The 19,612-nt window shown below is 43.4% G+C and overlaps 1 protein-coding gene across 1 annotated transcript in view; it reads left to right on the top strand.

Moving 5' to 3' along the window:
- LOC108798064 (epidermal growth factor receptor kinase substrate 8-like protein 1) overlaps positions 1–19,612 on the top strand; it is a 305,359-nt gene that overhangs the window by 225,755 nt on the left and 59,992 nt on the right. The window contains exon 14 of the mRNA XM_018569773.1: positions 3,246–3,394. Coding sequence (XP_018425275.1) covers positions 3,246–3,394 — 149 coding nt within the window. The remainder of the gene's footprint in view (positions 1–3,245; positions 3,395–19,612) is intronic.

Here is a 19,612-nt window from a genome sequence, read left to right as displayed (position 1 = left end):
CAAGCATGCACAGAACGCACTGGTGGTCAATATGGCCACCGTGTGTTCTGTAAACTAATATATGCCAGAATACAGTTTATCGTATATTTCGGTATATAATAATTCACTATTTCGGAACCCGGACGAACCGCCTAATCATTGGAATTTAATTGATTTGCAAGTTCATCCGAATGTACATGTCTACCCCACACCTTCTTCCGCACTCACCAGAAAAAGTGTGACCCAGTATATAATATCAAGTTCCATAGCGCAAAAAAAATGGGATTGTTTTACTTCTGGACATACAATAGCTCTAAATGTTTTACTCTTGGATGTGGGTCCGTCTTACCAGATCAATAACCGATATAAAGCATAAGTCAAACAAAAAAGGTTCGGGCTACCTATAGAGTATAGGTAGTCCAAGGGTTCATTTAAAGATCGGGACAGACCAAAGTTTTGTTGAATTTGTTCTTGGAAAAAGGATTTATTCATGTAAAATTGGGTAACAGACATGGCCAATTACTACTTATCAAAGTAGTAATTGGTAAGTAGTAATTGGCCATGTCTGTTACCCAATTTTACATGAATAAATCCTTTTTCTAAGAACAAATTTTAAAAAAATGTTGGTCTGTCCCGATCTTTAAATTAACCCTTGGACTACCTATACTCTATAGGTAGCCCGAACCTTTTTTGTTTGACAAACTCAATAGCGCATCTGGTTATCCCAATTTGATCTCGTAGGTAACAGCTGATCGCACCATTTACAGAGATTCCATCTTTGCCTGGACCCTCTTCCTTATCCTCTCCAACCAACCTCCAACCTCATCCTCAACTTAAGCTCTCCAACCTTAATTTCCCTCTGAATTTGTAGCATTAAAACACAAAGAATGCTCATTAGGGTAAAAATGTTTATTAAATCAACAGATAAAATCAATATAGATGAATCACAGCATGGCAAATTGTATTCCGCAGCATAAAACAGCCACTACACCGCAGACTATCAGCCAACAGTGCGGCAGCAAACCAGTTAATTCCAAGGGGTTAACATACTTTTTTTGCCACTCTATATACAAATGCATATCCAAATCAACAACATCACTTCCACCGGAAGAAACCCCCGGAAATGACATATATGCTGATACATGCTAATAAAAAGAAAGGTACAATCTCTCATTCAATTCACTTCTACATACCTAATACTAGCACTAATGGGCCAAAAACCAAAAATAAATACCATAAAAGTCTGGGCTTGAGCCCGTCTCACATCCATATCCTAATAAATTGGGTAGCCTGAATTATTAACATTGTATTCGTCTGGCAGAGTGTATCCAAAGACACAGCGTTTACAGATTAATACTGCCCAGTGGTAACTATTTATTTTTTCTTCCTATTTTATTGTATAGCCAATAACTATAGTTTTTGCATGCCATTGTCTATCTTTTTACTTTTGTACATATTTCTTATGCACTGCCCACCTAAGGATATTAAACTATAAAATGAATAAATGGTCTTCTGTGTACTAAACTAAGAATTTATACTCCTGGAGAGATTGGTCATTGTTACTAGTGTCTGCATTGTGTGATTGTGGATTGCATGCACATTAGCGTCAGTGTGTACAATTTAACAGATCTGCCAGGATGGCATCTGTGTGTGCGTGTGTGTGTATGGTTTCCTAGCAGACCAGTCAGCTGACGAATTGAAGCTGGTGGCAGACTACTGTGAGTCGTGTGTCTGGTGTGTGTAGGGGTGTGAGCAGTAGGAAAGTGGTAACACAAAGATTCTAGCGTGCACAGGGCCGAATTCCCCACAAGGCCACCGAGGCCCGGCCTCGGGGTGGCAGGGATCAGAGTGGCGGCAGCGGTTTGAAATCTCCCGACGTCTGGAACATTCAGTTCCTGGCGCCGGGCGGTAATTTGTTTTCTACATTTAGCCCTGCTTTGCACAAGCAGGGCTCAATGCAGAACGGGAAAACCACTTGTTTCTTTACAAGTGATCTTATTGTATTGTAATTGTAATGTCTTCCTTACATTGTAAAGCGCTGCGCAAACTGTTGACGCTATATAAATACTATGTAATAATAATAATAAGACTGCAGCCGGTTCGTCCTCCCCCCGCACCTACCTCTCTCCTCGCTGGCTCCGTCCTCCTGGCTCTGTCCTCCCGACGCCGCCGAGTATCTCTCCTCACTGGCCGCTTCAGGATGGAGAGCGGGGAGCAGAGCAGCAGGGTTCAAACTAACACTGCCGCTCCATGTAAACAGTGAGAGGGGAGAGATGCCTTCCCCTTTAACCTGTGACAGGAATTCCAGCACAGTACTATGCTAGAATTCCTGTATTGGAGGTGACGGTCAATAAAGAGAACCTGTCACCTCCAAATGCTATCACACAGAGGCTTGTTAGCTCCTGTGTGATAGCGATAAAGTTAAGTTAAAAAAAATTATAAATTATAAAAAATTAAAAGATGACAAGATAAATAAATAAAAAAAATTAAGTGATAAAAAAAGTTTAAAGAAACATTAAAAAAATTCAAACTAACCATGCCGCCCCCGCTATCCGGTTGGCATTCTCCATGGGGGTGGGGGGGGGTTGGCATTGAGGAACCTGGCCTTGGGGCAGCAGGGAGAGTAAATCCGGTCCTGAGCATGCAGGATAGCTTGAGGAATTGCAGACATTTGTGGTAATCACTTGCCTGCTTTACAGCCCTTGAGGTGCCTATACACTGGCCGTATTTTGGAATTTTTTTAATGTACTGCCCAAAATTCGCACAGTGTGTGGGGCTATCAGCTCCCTTCCAGGTGGCATTTCTCTGTCAGCTGATCGAAGGAACTGGCTGGAAAATCTCTCTGATCTGGTATTCTGACAGGTGCCACACCTGTCAGAATATAATGTAAACAGTGCTGATCCTTCGATCGACACACTGTTTGTTGATGGAGGAATTGCGTTAATTTCTTCAGTTCAGCCAGCGGGTTGAACAAAAGAAATTGACAGGTGTATGACCAGCTTTAGGGTGCACTAGATTGCATGTAAGATTTGTATCTGTGTTTGTGTTCAGGAAGCTAACTTTCAGTAGCAGGCAGTGGTATTACACATTGTGACTATTGTTTCATAAGTGTTTTATCAGCCCAAAGTAAGTGCTCCCCTCCTCCGCTAAATGAGGAACCCACCCCTGTTAGCGAGTCACTGGGAGCGGGCAAAACATGACACTTTTTAATGTACACTTTATTACTCTCCTGAGCCTTAAACGTTCTATTTTCTTTCTGCAAACAGCTCATGGACAGTTCTGGGGGCGTGGATATGGCTGCTGGAATTGAGAGTCCAATGCTAACTGAAGAAGCGGTGGCTTTTTTGAAAGAGTGTTTAGATGAAAATGAACTTGATTTATGGGACTCTCTGGGACCAAACTGGACAAAGCCAAGGTTTGAGTGGACTGTATTGAAAAGTTCTTAAAAAAGGAAAATATAATAGGGGACATTTATAAAAGCTGTCTTTTTATTTGTGGTTGTTATTTGATGATTCTTTTATCTTAAACTAATTTTAGGGATGTATGATTTTTTTTGCACATCTAAAAAAAAAGATAATCAAATGAGCATAATGAAACTGAAACTTTCTATGGGGTCTACTCGCGGGGCGCCAGGGAGAGTTTGCTGTTTGGAGATCAGTGTCCCTGGTTAGCAGTGAGCGGCCGGCCAATGGCCGGCCGCTCGGCCAGCTTCAGCTTTCAGCACGGCTCAGCCATTAAAAAGCTATTAAAAAGATAAAACTGTGTTATGAAAAAATGGATAAATCAAACATGTACCTTAAGAGGCACACATGATCTTATCCACGTGCAAAATCTATAGCTCAAATGGATATAAATCCTTAATATATGACTAAATATAGTAAAGTGCAACAGAATTCAAAAGTGCAAACAAAACATAAATATATGTATGAATCTATCCCAACAATCATAGGGGACAAAATAAAGTGTAAAAAAGTTCAAAGGTGTAGTGAACACACATCTAATATTATCCACATGTTAAAATCGTTTTTAACACTATTATGGAGCCACCGATCCAAAAGTGGAAATCCTTTTCCATACTATAAGGAAGCCACTGATCAGAAGTCTCTTCAAATCCTTCACCACATAGACCCAGTGAACACACAAGTGCAGAGGGGTGCTCACCTGGTAATGAACACCCAGGGAAGGTCTCACTGCGCATTTCCCTTCTCAGAAAGGGGAGGGAAACCCTTTTAAACGTTCAAACAGAAATCCTCTCGAAACACAGTCACAGGAATCAACACACCCAGAAAAGAAAAAACAGAAGCAACATAGCGCGTACCATCCAGATAAGCAATTCTTTATTATTAAAAAGGTACTCGCATAAAACCATCAAAAATAGGCATGTAACATGAAATGCTCTCTTACAGGGAAAAAAAACTCCACAACAGTATAAATGAGGAGATGCACTGATACCGATCCGTCCTCCCGGGCAGATTCAGCTGTAGCTGCAGTGACGTCAGAAGCTCCACCTTAAGCTCACCACTCACTCACTACACCTTTGAACTTTTTTGCACTTTATTTCGTGCCCTGTGATAGTTTAGATAGACTCATACATATAGTATGTTTTGATTGCACTTTTGAATTCTGCTGCATTTTACTATATTTATTGATATACTAAGGATTGGTATCCATTTGAGCTCTAGATTTTGCACGTGGATGAGATTACATGTGCCTTTTATGGTACCTGTTTGATGTATACATTATTTCATAACACAGTTTTATCTTTTTAATAGCTCGGCACATATATTGTTGTTTATTTATGTATTACACATGTTATGATTTAAGTGCTTTGTAGCTTCCATGGCACATTTAGTGGCGCAGATCACTTATTTGTTATTATTGTGTAATAAATGTTTCCCAGTGTATTTTCAGAAAACACATATTTTGATTAAATATTTGGTGTTTACCGTTTTAATAATCTTTTAAATATAAAAATTATGGTTTGGGGAATGGCTTAAATCTATAAAAGATAATAGCAACAAAGCGCCACTTCCTTGCGTGAAATCATTTTTATTTGAATAATAAAAACGGTTAAAAATACTCACAATTGTAAAATATAACTCATGCTTGCCAATAAGAGACCACAAGATCAATGTCTAAGGAATATTCTGCTCCAACTGCGTTTAAAAAGCTGCCTCCGGTCACATCGCCATACTCTGCAGTGACGTCAGAAGCTCCACCTTAAGCTCACCACTTAAGGTGGATTACATGCAATCTAGTGCCACCGTCTGCTTTAAGGCTGGATTTACGCGTTTCAGGGGCATGCCCCCTTCCTCAGAATCACAGCTTGCCTTGTCAAAGAGAGAGGTTTAAAAATAAAAATGAGCCTATCCGAGGGCAGATCTCTGTATGACTTGCCTCAAATTAATTGGTGAGCTGCACAAACGTTAGCCAATGAGGAAATCACCTTGCAGCATACAGCTGCACATTATTCCATACTAATTCAAATGGAGATTTTCCTTCACTTTCCATCCTGCAGACACAACAGGAAGTAGGGCTAGGTCACACCAGCCCCAGTGCGTTCCAGCCCAATTCGGGGCTGGAACGCATTGGATCACATCCTGGCCGGCTCATTGCGTTCTGGGGTGGGAGAGGGCCACAGTGCGATTACCCGCACCGGAATGCATGGCACATCAATGCTTGCATCCCGGTGCAGTGCACTATTTTTTTTTATCGGACCGGAACACAGGCATTGATAAGTCACGTGTTCCAGTGCGGGCGATTGAACTGCGGCCTGGGGTGGGCGTGGCTGTGGTGCCATTGACATGAATGCACCACCACGCCCCCCTAGTGCCCCAAAACCCAGTGAGCCGGCCGGGATGCAATCCAGCGCATTTCGGCACCGAATCAGGCCGGAACGCAGTGGGGCTGGTATGAAATATCTCATAAGGGAAATTGTCTTTTAGCCCTCATTCACGGTAAGCGTTTTGTAGTGCTTTTTCTGCCCACAAAATGCTCAAAAAATGCCCCCTTCCCTCCCCCCCCCCCAAAAAAAACCTCTATTCTTTTATTTGGCCATGTTCACAACTATCGCTGGAAAAAAAGCACATTAGCTTCTTTTTGGCTGATTCTGCACTTCTTGACCCCATAGACTTAAGCTTTGTGCGTTCTTGTAAGTTTTTACGTGTGTATAATGCCCGTTTTCCCATTTACATCAATGTTTCACAATCTACTCACAAAAACACGCAACTTAATATACACATGTTAAACGCGCAAAACAAAAGTGCACAAATGTGCTACACAAAACGAGAATATTTTATGTCACTTGGTGTGAATGAGGGCTTAGACAGTTGTCACTGCAATAACTTGAAGACTTTTCCTTTGCAGAACTTCCTGTTCTGGTGTCAGCTCAAAAGTTTGGATTTTCACTTCCTTTTAGATGCAGTGATAGTGATCTTCAGGACCGATAGAAAGAGTGAAGCTCCCAGCAGGATCCCTAATATGGGACTTCTTCAGGGAAGCCTCACGTGTCAAAATAATTGGAAGACTTCAAATGAATGGCAGCGCAACGCACCTTGCGCATCAAAACGAACAGTAGGTGCGATTGAGTAGTAGTAGGGGAAGGGGGGAATCCCTGTGGGGAGTGGTGACTGACAGTGAGATGATTGAGAAGTGAATGAACAGCAGTATGTTTTGTTCACTGCCCGATCAATAGAGCCGACATGTGAAAGTTTCAATGTCACACGTCGGCTCCAACTATGGGGATGAGTGTAAATCACTCACCTCATAGTTCTCCTTTAAATTAGCTTCCTTTTATCAGTAGGCAAGGTAACAGTGTGAGCTGGGAAAGTTCCATTGAGTCAGTACAGGAGTCGTGCTGACAGGAGTCAGGATTCTGAGGCCTGCCGTGTATTGTTTCTGGTCTGCAATCTGCAATGCATTGGTTCTGGCCTGAGGTCTGCTGTGCATTGGTTCTGGTCTGAGATCTGCTGTGCATTGGTTCTGGTCTGAGATCTGCTGTGCATTGGTTCTGGTTTGAGGTTTGCCGTGTATTGGCTCTGCTTTGCAGTCTGTCATGCATTGGTTCTAGTCTGAGGTCTGCCATGCATTGGTTCCGGTCTGTGGTCTGCTATGCATGAGTTCTGGTCTGAGGTTTGCCATACATTGGGGGTGATCTGAGGTCTGCCATGCATTGGTTTTGGTCTGAGATCTGCTGTGCACTGGTGCTGGTCTAAGGTCTGCCATGCTTTGGTTCTAGCCTGTAGTCTGCCACTCATTGGTTCTGGTCTAAGGTCTGCTTTGCATTGGTGCTGGTTTTAGGTTTGCCATGCATTGATTCTGTTCATGGGCTGACTGACCATTTGGGGGCCTTACCGCACACACTGGAGCTGGGGGGCGGAAGTTTGCAAACCTCACGTGCAATATGCGCCCAAACCCCCTGCTCCGGTCCTAGATTATTTAGTTCCCTGGCAATTTTCCTACTAATTCTCCTACAATTCACCCAGGATAATTGTCAAAATTGAAGAATCTAGGTCAAAATCACCAAATTAAAAACATTCTGCCATTTAGCTTGCTCTAGATTTTTTAAATTCTCCTACCAATTCCCCCCGCAATTTACCTTTTAGTGAATGGACCTGCTATTTTGAAAATAGTGTGGAAAAATAATTTCTGTAACACATGAATGTATACATGAGTGGGGCTTGTGGGTGGGGCTTGTATAAGGGTGGAGCACAAGGGGCCCCCATAATCTCATATTGCCCGGGGGCCCCATGCATTGTCAGGCCAATCCCTGGCTGCAAATATCAAAGTATGATAAATATAAATACAGTGTATGATAACTTCTATACCATAGCAATTGAACAATCACATCAAATTAATTTCAAATAAAGGTTGTGTAAATCTATCTCATTGTGAGGAAGTGTACAATTAAATCACCAGTCTATATCAAACAAGTGTGTGTATATGCACCGACCTCCACAATATAACAAGCAAGTGTATTGTCACATCAAATAAAATGTTATAAATCCAGTTCAATCCCGTTGTGAAAAAGGAATTATATAATCTTCAAACAGTCTGTCTTCATCCAAAACAAAACATCAAGCTTGTGTTCTAAAACCACTCTGCGAGCTGTGATCACTTTCTTTTCCCACACTTGTGAATTTTCCAGCTAGACGCCAAATAGCCTCTCACCTCCTTAATAGACCTTCCAAGAGGTCTCCGTAAGCCGTTCCCTTTTAGTTCTCAGAGACGGTGCCTTACCCGAGAACAAAAAGGGAACGGCTTACGAGACCTCTTGGTAGGTCTGCTAAGGGGGAGAGAGGCTATTTGGTGTGGAGCTGGAAAATTCACGGGTGTGGAAAGAGAGTGATCACAGCACGCAGAGTGGTTTTAGAACACGTGGTGTTTTGGATGAAGACACAGACTTTTTTAAGATTATATAATTCAGTTTTTTTGTTTTTGTTTTTTATAATTCTTTATTTATAATCTTGAAAACGCAAGTCATACAATGTACAATACAAATGAATAGAACATTATACAAACTCAAGGTTGTACAGCCAACTTGTTGAGACACCATAACAGGCAAAGTAATGCTAAAATTTCAAAGCAATATAGACCAATACAAGTGTACATCCGGAGTAAAGAGCTGTTATCCCGCCTCTTGAGACAGAACTTTTGTTGTTTTTATATACTTCAGCATAACTCAGACATACAAAAGTTAGTCAAACATGACAGTAGAAGCAAAAAGAAGAAAGAAGATATAGGAAAAGTGCAAGTGACCAGACAGAAAGACAAAAACCTAGGGGAAAAAAAGAAAGAAAAATGCCAGCGAGGGAGAGCAGCTAATCCCCCCACCACCCTCAAGCGGTAGACTTTTGTGAGGCCAAATCGTATTCCCGAGGAAGGGCATAGTCATGCCAAAAAAAACATGTGCAATTGAACTCTTCCTCGCAGTTGTTCAAAGAGGCAGTGAGGTTCTCCATATGCTCTATCTTCGCAATCGTAACAACAAGAGTGAAGCTTATAGCTATTTTCCTGTATTCTGCTGGAGATGGAGGCATAATAAGTAAAATGTTCTGACGTAAGAAAAAGATTCAAATCTTGTTCCCACTTTCCAAAAAAGGGGGGAGGGGGAAAGAAACCTTCCTCCGGTTGAATACATCAGGGAGAGGCACAGGGTCTTTCTGAAGACAAAGGCGATCAAACCATATCAAAGGAGCTAGAGACCAAACCCTAGGCACCCAAGACATTAGAAAGTGCATGAGTTGGCACAACCTCCAGTCATCCAGCAGCGGGACCACCAGAGAACGCAGAGTAGAAGCATCCCTCAGTCTACCTTTTGAAACAAATTTACACAGTCTGAACTTGCCATGTTTAAGAAAAGTGGGTATCAATCCTCCCAGGAGCAAACTCCAAATGACCCACCACTGGGGACATCAAAGACGGCCCCTGACCAGGAGCAGAAGCTCCCGTAAATCCTGCAAAGATCTTCAAGGAGGGACCAATTAAGGGACAGCTTCACAATAATTTACAGCGTGAAGGCTCCAACCAGGGAGCCCCTCGCAATGGCACACTCGAAGAAGCCTGCTCCAACGCAATCGATTGTTTGAGATCATGATTTCTGCTCCATTATAAGATTCTGGCCAAATTGGTTGCTTTATGATAGAGGATAGGGTCTGGGAACCCCATCCCACGAAGAGACTTGGGAACCACAAGCAATTTGTGTGAAAGTCGAGAGGAAGAATGAGCCCAGACAAACTGAAGAATCTCCCGGCGTAGCGCTCAGAGAAAGGAAGTCGGTATGAAGATGGGAAGAGTCTGGAAAAGATATAATATCTTAGGGAAGTCATTAATTTTCAGAACGGCATTCTTGCCGAACCAAGAATGGGAAGGATTATGCCATTTCAAGAGGTCTGATTTCACTCTGGACATTAGAGGTTTAAAGTTAGCTGAAACGATCCCGGAAACGGTCAGCGTAATAAGAGTACCTAGATCAGAAATATAGTCCTTAGCCCATTTAAATGGAAAAGCAGACATTAGACCCAGAAGCCTATGCAGGGGCAGAGAGATGTTGAGCGCCTTAGATTTGTGAAAATTTATTTTAACCCCTTAGTGACCGAGGCCTGTTTTTCTTTTTTGTACCCATGTTATAATCCACATTTTAGGCCTGCAAATTACTCCAAACCTCCACACATTAAATATTTTGTGAAAGCCAAGACCCTGTAGAATAAACTGTTGGCAGTTTCAAATGTTTACGTTGCACAATATTAGCGCAATGTATTATCAAACCCCAAAAAATGGGGTGAAAAATGCCCCTAAATGCCCCAAAACACAATTAAAAAAAACCCATTTTTTAAAGAAAATATAAAAGATGAGGTTACAACGAGTAAATAGATATCCAACATGCCCAGGTAAAAATTGTATGCGTCCGTGAAACTGCAACAAAATTCAGTACCCCAAAAAGTCCATAGATGACGCTTTAAAAGCCCCGACAGTTTAGAGATATGCATAAATATTGGCCATAGAATTATTGCTCTCACTCCGGCATGCTTGGCAATACCCAACATATGTAGCGCAATCGTCGTTTTCATACGTAGGCGCACCCGACGCGCGTTTACGTGAACATTTTTTATTTCATTTAATATTATTTTAAAAACTGTTATTTTTTTAACTTTACTTTAATTGCTATCACATAGGGGTCTTACGAAGCCCCCCATGTGATAGCAGATTGGCAGTGACAGGTACTCTTTAAGGTGATGCTGGGGGTCCAAAATAACCTTTACACTTTAAATATGCTATTAAAGTGCAGATCGCATTTCAATAGCTTATTGGTGGGCTTCAGGAGCCCAGCACTGACGGGTATGGGACCGGAAGTGATTTAATCTGCATCGCTCCTGGTCCCATGGTACGGGGAGGGGGGATCGGTGAACAGACGTTCGCCGATATCCTCCCCAGCTTCCCCCCGATACCAGAGAAGCTGGTCCCGGGCCCGAAGGAGGGGCAGCGGAGCCCAGGAAACACGGCGGGGGTGTTGAGCAGGTAGGGCTGCCCGTTTACCAGCCCGGAGAAGCGATCGAGCAACAGCTGAGTCGCCTGGTCGCTTCTATTGTTAAGCCGACAGTCGGCTTTACAATTGTAAACAGAGTCCCGGCGTCTTTAGCCTCCAGGAGTCCATTTAAACGGGCCCGGTGCCAGTGATGTACTATGGACATCACTGGTCACTAAGGGGTTAAAGTTAGATAACTCGCCAAAGAGAGCGAATTCCCGAAGGAGATCTGGAAAAGTTGTTTCAGGGGACGAAACGAAAAACAGGAGGCCGTACGCAAACGCCGAAACTTTATCGTGGTCAGTCCCTAAACGAAGAACCTGACTATTGGGATTAGCCTGAATTCTACGTAGGAGCGATTCTAGGGACAAGATAAAAATCAATGGCAAAAAGCGGACAGCCCTGTCTCATCCCGTTAGTCAGAGGAAAGAAGGGGCAAAGCCTCATTGACCCGAATCGTCGCCGTTGGAGAGGAGTAGGTGGCATTCAACCAGGCGCACATACTAGTATCAAAGTAAAGTCAACTCTATCGAATGCTTTCTCTGCATCTGTAGAGATCAAACCCAAGAAGAGGCCTCTTGAGTGAGGTAGATGGATAATGTTGAGCACATGGGTGGTATTGTCCTTCACTTCTCTGTGTGGCATGGAGCCCACTTGATCTTGATGAATGACAGTCTGTAAAAGAGGCAGTATCCTAATCATCACGATCTTGGAAACATTTTTTAGGTCCAGATTGAGGAGGGAAATGGGTCTGTGTCCGGGCAGCTGTCTCCGCCCCCTTGCTGACGACGTCACAACTCTCCTCCTTCCTTGCTGATTAAAACCACAAGGTTTACTTGTCCGGCGTTCGTGCAACAAATGCAGACGCTGGACATAGAGACTCTGCCTCCATGTGCTTAGTCAGCATCCCTGCTACTGCTGAACCTCCTCATACCCTGCTACTAACCCTGAGCATTACACCTTCCATACCACCTGTGGATCATTTGTTCCACCAACTCTCGCCTCATTGCTGTATTCACCTGCATGCTCCTCCTGATCTCTTCAGTTGCCATTAGCAACCACCTGCTGCACAGCCTCCAGGACTTTCAGCTAAGCACTACTACTCTGGGATTCATCCAGGATTTCACTACCTGCTCAAGACACTACACACCTGAGCCTACTGACTGCAAGTATCACCTTATTCAATACCAAATGCAATGAACATTAATTGTTTCACAAAGTGTAGAGTTTTGTTTCACTAAAACTTTCTCTATTCATTGACTCTATGTAATCAACTGCCATGCTTACGGGCGATATCTAACTACACCTGTTCCTGGACATTAACTCTCTAAAGCAAAGACACTTCAAGCTGCTACAGTGTATTCAGAGAGCTCTTACTATAGTTACTTGTTTTTACTACCGTTCTGCCTTATTGACTGTTCACCCTTATGATAGCCTCATCTGTGCTTAAGTGATTTCCACAGGCTTGAGGGGAACTTGAGTAAAAATTACTATTTGTACTTGTGATTGGCAGACATCCGTGGCTTTGATCTATAAAACTCATCAGCCCCCATTCCTCGAGCATTGCAGTCTGTAGATGGCACAAGCCGAGAGATCCTTACCCTCCTTAGGAATCACCATGATATGGGAACGCAGAGCATCAGAAGGAAGAGAGTGCACATCCAAGATGGAATTAAAAGGTGCAACAAAGTGAGGTGCCAAGAGAGGGGCATACGTTTTATAGTACGCGGCCATATAGCCATCTGGTCCAGAAAACTTACCTGGTTTGAGAGACTTCACCACCATCAGAAACTCATCTACTGTCAGCGGTGCCTCCAAGGCTGCCACATGATCAGTATTAAGTCTAGGGAGACTAGACTTCTTCAGATAGGATTCTATGGAATGAATGTTGCCTAGACTGAGAACCAGGACCACTGGACTGGGCAGGCACATTGTACAAAGATTCATAATTAGAGCAAAAACATGCTTTGTTCGAATTATTTGACTGCCCTGCCACCCACCTCTCGAGATATACAAGGGATATACGTCCTAAGGGACTCCTCTAGCAAGGATCTAGCAAGGCATTTCCCGGACTTCTTTTCAAATTCGTAGAACGAACAACAACCCAACACCAGTTTGGCCTTGGTCTTATAAAGGGGCAAAGAGGAAAGTTCCTCACGTAGGATCCATAGTTCTGAAGCATGAGATTGGGCAAGAAACCATTTGTAGTGCGCCTCCAGGTAGGAAATCTGGGACAGGAGTTGAGTAGTACATGCAAGCCTGGAATGTTCGAGACAGGCACTCCGCCAAATAAGATGTTCCCTAATCACACATTTTTGGGCTTCCCTAACCACCAGCGGAGCTTAGTGTAGATATCTGATTATTTGCAAAGTAGACTTCGATTTCTCCTTGGAGAGTGATAAGGTCTTTCCTGCAAGAGGGAATCATTAAAGGAGAATTATGAGGCGAGTGATTTTCAGCTCAGTAGATCGGGAAGTGAGCGAACACATACCATCGCTCGCTCACTTCTTGATCTATCCCTGCAGAGAGGCATGACTGTCAGTCACAGCTCCCTGCAGGGATTCCCCCCCTCCCCTGTCCGATCCTCCATCGCTGACTGGTGGAACAGTCAGGGGAGGGGCCGTGTACAGCTGGCTCTGCCTCTAGACAGGCAGAGCCAGCTATCACTCACGCAGCTGGGTGAATTCAGACAGAATTGTCAGGATCCGTTCCGGCTGCAGCTTGTGGTATACTGAGCTTTGGGTGACGGGAAGACGCTAGTTTGTGTCCTCCCATTACCCTTAGGAGAACTATGGGGAAAAGCCCTGACCCCATAGTTCTCCTTTAAGCCTCCACCTCCCAGCACTAGGAAAGACAGCATAAGGAAGAGCGTCGTGGGAAAGCATGAAGTAATCTATACGGGTATAAGATTGGTGGGGGATGGAAAAGAAGGTATAGTCTTTATCAAAAGAGTGTCAACCAAATGCAGTGACTACAAGGCCCATTTGATCCTTCTGAGTGCGGAATAAGAAAGGTGTTGTGTGGAGCAGGAGGCATCTATAAGTGGGTCTAAACAAAGGTTTAGATCACCCCCAGAAATCAAAACCCCCTCCTGAAATTCTCTGAGTAGGCAAACAATTATATCGCAGCCAGCGTCACCCGTCTACCATTCAAGTCTCCAATCAGAAACAAAAAGCGGCCATGTGGGTTGACATGTTGGCCCTTTAGAGTCCAATTAACTGCCCTGGACAACAAAATGCTGACCCACTTTGTCTTGGAGTTCGGAGTAGAACAATGGTAACCCACCGGAAATCTAAAATTAGGCAACTTTGTAGATTTAGACGTTTGAAAATGTGTTTCCTCTATAAAAGCAACATGGGCTCAGAGGCGCCACAACTCGTTCAGGACACATGTTCTTTTCTCGGGGGAGTTCAATCCCTTAGTGTTGAGGGAAACTATGCGGACTTTAGACATCCCTAGAGATTAGGCAAAACAACCCCTCAGTCAGAAAAAAGGGGAGAGGAGGATGGGTCAACCAGCACCCCTCCCCTAGCACGTAGAGCGTACCAGAAACAGGACCAACACAGAAAGGGAAGGAGGAAAGGGTAAGAAAAGAAAAAGGAAGAAGAAGCAAGCCCAATAAAAAGAACAGGGGAAGGAAGAAAGAGCACACAAGAAAAAAAGGGGACAAAAAAGGGAACATTAGAGAAGCAGGAAATAGAAAACTCAGTAAGAAGCAGACACAGTCAAGAAAAAAAAACTCCACTAAGTGACACGACCCAAAAAGGTCCAAATTCGACACCCAACCTCCCTGAAAATGAATGAAAGGGAAGGCCAGGTGAGGAAAAAGCCTTTCTGGGAGAATGGATAGCCACAGCAGCTCATGGGTCCATGTCCCCAACCCAAGGTAGGAAAATGGATGATCACCAGCACACAGGAAATATTATTTAAATCTTCATGTTCATTTATTAGAAACACCACGTCACATGTGTCAAATAGCCAACGTTTTGGGACCATGCAGCGTCCCTTGATCAGGGCGACAGAGCAACCCAAGGTCTTAGCGTGGGTATGTGCGGGAGTGCAAGCCAATGACCATGCGCAAACCCAAGCTATAGGCAATATATACCCACAAAAGAGCAAGGTACAGCCAAATTACAATGGTACCAGGCCTCCCCTACCCCCTGGGACACAACAAGGCCCCCCTCCAGACCAACCATGGTATCGAGGAAAGATCCCCAGTAAGGTATACCAGTAATCCATAAAATGGACTGGTCATGGAGCATTCCAGCCGCAAGCAATACAGAGAAAGGGGGAAACCCCCTCTAAATTCCCCACATCACTCTCAGCAGCCCAGAGGTACAAACATGCTCAACATATTAGGATTAAATAAGGAGCATACACAACAGTAGGTAAATTAACTATTAACAGCATTCAGTTTTCATAACGTGTTTGGAATCATAATATTTTATTTGATGTGACAATACACTTGCTTGTTATATTGTGGAAGTCAGTGCATATCCACACACTTGTGCTGTATAGACTGGTGATTTAATTGTACACTTCCTCGCAATGAGATAGATTTACACAACATTTATTTCTCTTTTAGGCAGAAAACAGGCATTTCTTTTTCTCAATTTCAATGAAGAAAAGTATGTTTGCACAAAGCACCAACAGGCCTAAATGCATATAGAAGTTACAGGACGATGTCTTACTAAAAAAATTAAAGCTACAACACTTTTGCTTGGATAGGTAATTGGCCTGTAGCACTACAGTTTGGCAGAAGTGACAGGGAAATTACTTCCTTAAGCAATGAAGACCTAATGGTCTTCAATGTTTAACCACTTGAAGACCAGGTGTTTACACCCCCTTCCTGGCCAGGCCATTTTTCAGTATTTAGCGCTGCAGTACTTTGACTGACATTTATTCCATCATGCAACGCTGTACTGAAATGAATTTTATACCATTTTTGGGGGGACAGATAGAGCTTTCGTTCGGTGGTATTTAATCACCACTGGGGTTTTTATTTTTTTACTATATTAAGGAAAAATTACTGACATTTTTATTTTATTTTTACATTATGTTATAATACAATTATTGTTACCCAATTTTTTGGTAAAATATAAAAGACGGGGTCACGTTGGGTAAATAGACACCAAATATGTCAAGCTTTAAAATTGCGCACACCGCGCAAAATCGCACAAAACTACCATATCTGATATTGACCATAGGCGATGCTTTAAAAGCTTTTACCGCTCATCAGTTTAGTGTTATCGTTGATTAATGGCCCTAAAATGATTGCTCTCACTGCGACGTTCGCGGCGATATGTAACATGTGCGGCGTAATGGCCGCAATAGTCATTTTCGCACATATACGCACCCGACGCATTTTTGCATGCGTGTATGTATAGATGGGGACTTTAAAAAAAAATGTAAATGTTATTCTTTTTCATGTGTGACTTTAATTTTTTTTGCAACTTACATTTTTTTTACTATTTGTTTTTTCACTTAACTTTATTGTTATCACATGGGGGCTAAGAAACCCCCCTATGTGATAGCAAAGAGATGTGACAGGTCCTCTTTATGGAGACATCAGGGGTCTCCAAGACCCCTAATGTCACCTAGAGACCCCCAAAGAAGCTGGCTGTGGTGCCATTGAGTTCAATGCACAGCCATGACCCCCTCCCGCCCCAAAACAAAGTGAGCTGGCCGGGTTTCGTTCCAGTGCATTGCAGAGGCCGAACACACTGGAACGCTGATTTTGTGGTGTGAACCGGCCCTTAAGGGCTTGTTTGCACTATATACAGTGTGTTCCAGCGCGGTTAGCTGCTGCAATGCAATGTATCGCATCCCGGCCGGCTCATTGCTTTCAGGGGCGAGAGGGGGCGTGGAGGTGCATTGAACAGCAGCCATGCCCCCTGCTTGCACCAGAGCACGTGGCACATTAATGCCTGTGTTCCAGTCCAGTGTTGCATGCACTATTTTTTCAGATCGCACTGGACCGGAACACAGGCATTGATGTGCCACGCATTCTGATGCGGGCGACCGTACTGTGGGTAGGGGCATGGCTGCGGTGCCATTGACTTCATTGCACCACCACGCCCCCTCCCACCCCTGAACGCAGGGAGCCGGCGGGGATGCGATACAGTGCGTTCCAACAGCTAACTGCACTGGAACACACTGTATATGATGTAAACAAAGTGCACACATATACATCATCCCTGCACCTCTACATTAACACAATAAATACAAATCACTTACAAAGATGGAAATGGGCTTTAAACATAGTTGTCAGGGTCATTACAACACTGATTTTTACAACAAATGTGAAGTTGTCCTTCAAGGTATAAATGATACAAAAAGTAAGGAGTTTACAGATAAGGTTATAAAAGAATGCTACAGAAAGTAGAAGATATAGAAGCTTACAATCTATTAGTCTATACAGAAGATGGAAGCTTACAAGCTGTTCATTCTAACCATACTCTTTACATTATTTGGGGGGGCAGTTTTGGAGTTTTCTGCCACATACTTTTTCCTATCCACGGTTGCATCTGTTTTCCAGCTTTAAACAATTTCACGCAATGGACATTGAGTTAAGAATTGATTATCAGTGTCAGGAGGTATTTCTACCAGTTTCTATCATTTGGTTACTTAAGACTGGAAAACAATTGAAACCAATGGACAGATTGCTGTGGTTGAAAGTTTATAAAATGCTATATTACAAAAAATATCAAGTATAAGGCCAGCTTACGTGAAGGTTTAAAATAGTTAAAACTCTTAGGCCTCATTCACACAGCGTAGAGTGGGGCCGCACAGATCCGTGCGACGTGAGCGGCCGCGTCGGGCCGTTCCCGAGAATGACAGGTGCTGCGTGTGATTGTACACAGCAGCCTGTTCTTCCGTATGGGAGGACGCGGCCCGTGCGCTGTCGTACGCTCACCTGAGCTGCACATCCATGCAGGTGTCCGTGCTCAGACAGGATCCCTCCTGTCTGTGTCGGAGTGCAGATACCCGCACGGTTTGCAGCTCAGGTGAGCGTACGACGACGTACGGCTGCTGCGTACAATCACACACAGCACCTGTCCTTCCCAGGAATGGCCCAATACGGCTGTGCATGCCTCACGGATCTGTCCGGCCCCACTCTATGCTGTGTGAATGAGGCCTTAGACTACATTTACACTGGGTGCATTTAGTCTGCAGTCAGTTTAGCCGCGTTTAGAAAAAAATAGAAGTCAGGTGCCTACAGGAATACATTTTAACTTCTAAAGCACCAAAACGCATGTAAATGCAAGACGCGTTTACTAGCTGAAATCTCATTGGCTACTTCAATGGACTGTTTCAATGGTCAAAGGACAGATGTGTCTAAACGCATATGCGTATAAACGTACATAATTGTAAGCATCTAAAAGCATAGACAAATCAACTACCCTGACAGATTTTGCAGACAGATCTCTGCATAAAAACGCAAGTGGCAAGTGTAAACGAAACATTAAGCTTGCCATATAACTATAGATTTTCTATAGATTTTTTTCCATCAGCCCATATATGGTCAGATGGAAAAAGTGCAACAGATTCCTCCATCTACGCTAAACTGTGTGGATTGAGGAATCTCCCACTGGGCCAAGCTTCAGTATCTTGCTAGTTGGCCCCACTGGCTCTCAAAATACCTGAACAAGGCCTGCATCCAATCAGATTGTTCAGGTATTTTGACAGCAAGCGGGGCCAACTAGCAGGATGCTGAAGCTTGGCCAAGCGGTAGATTCCTCCATCCACACAGTTTAGCGTAGATGGAGGAATCTGTTCCACTTTTTCCATCTGACCATTGGCTGTAAAAAACAAAACTATAGAAAATCTATAGGTGTATGGCCAGCTTAAGTTTATAAATAAGTACAGAAGCTGGGATAGTTTATGGTCTTACAATGATATAGAAACTGAACATGAGATTGCAGACCCCTCAGCACCCACAAACCTGCTATAAATACTAAATTAATTAATAACTTGAGACTACACACCAATAATATTGGTAGCTTGCAGTGCCAAGCTGCGGTAAACAAAGCTAGCAGGGTCTTTTCATGTATTAAGAAGGGGATGTATTGCAGGGACAAGTCTATAATTGTACCTCTATATAGATCGTTGGTTCGGCCACATCTGGAGAAGGGATGTCCTTGAACTGGAGAGAGTCCAGCGGAGGGCAACAAAACTAATTAGGGGAATGGAGGACCAGAGCTATGAGACAAGGGTTCTGACCTTAAACATGTTTACGCTGGAATTAAGGGGGGATATGATTTTCATGTACAAGATGTTCAATGGTGACAGCAACATTGGCAACCAACGGTTTGAGATTAACTCCATTACAAAGACTAGAGGCCACCACCTAAAGTTGGTGGAGAAAAAATTCCAGCACAATGGGCGAAGAGGGTTCTTTACAGTAAGAGCGGTTAAGGTCTGGAACTCACTGCCATCGGCAGTGATTTCAGCCAAGAGTGTAGATTTGTTCAAGAAACGTTTGGACAATTTCTTGAGGGACCGTAATATCCAGGGATACCAGTATCCCTAAGAATGAGATGATGCGTGGACCTATATGGGTTGGACTTGATGGACGTATGTCTTTATTCAACCCCAAATACTATGTAA

This window comes from Nanorana parkeri, unplaced genomic scaffold (genome assembly GCF_000935625.1).
Source record: "Nanorana parkeri isolate BGI_ZX_2015 unplaced genomic scaffold, ASM93562v1 scaffold1393, whole genome shotgun sequence".
NCBI classification, from domain to species: Eukaryota; Metazoa; Chordata; class Amphibia; order Anura; family Dicroglossidae; genus Nanorana; species Nanorana parkeri.
The sequence above is the reverse complement of the archived record's forward strand: the minus strand, read 5'-3'. Positions and strand labels throughout refer to the sequence as shown.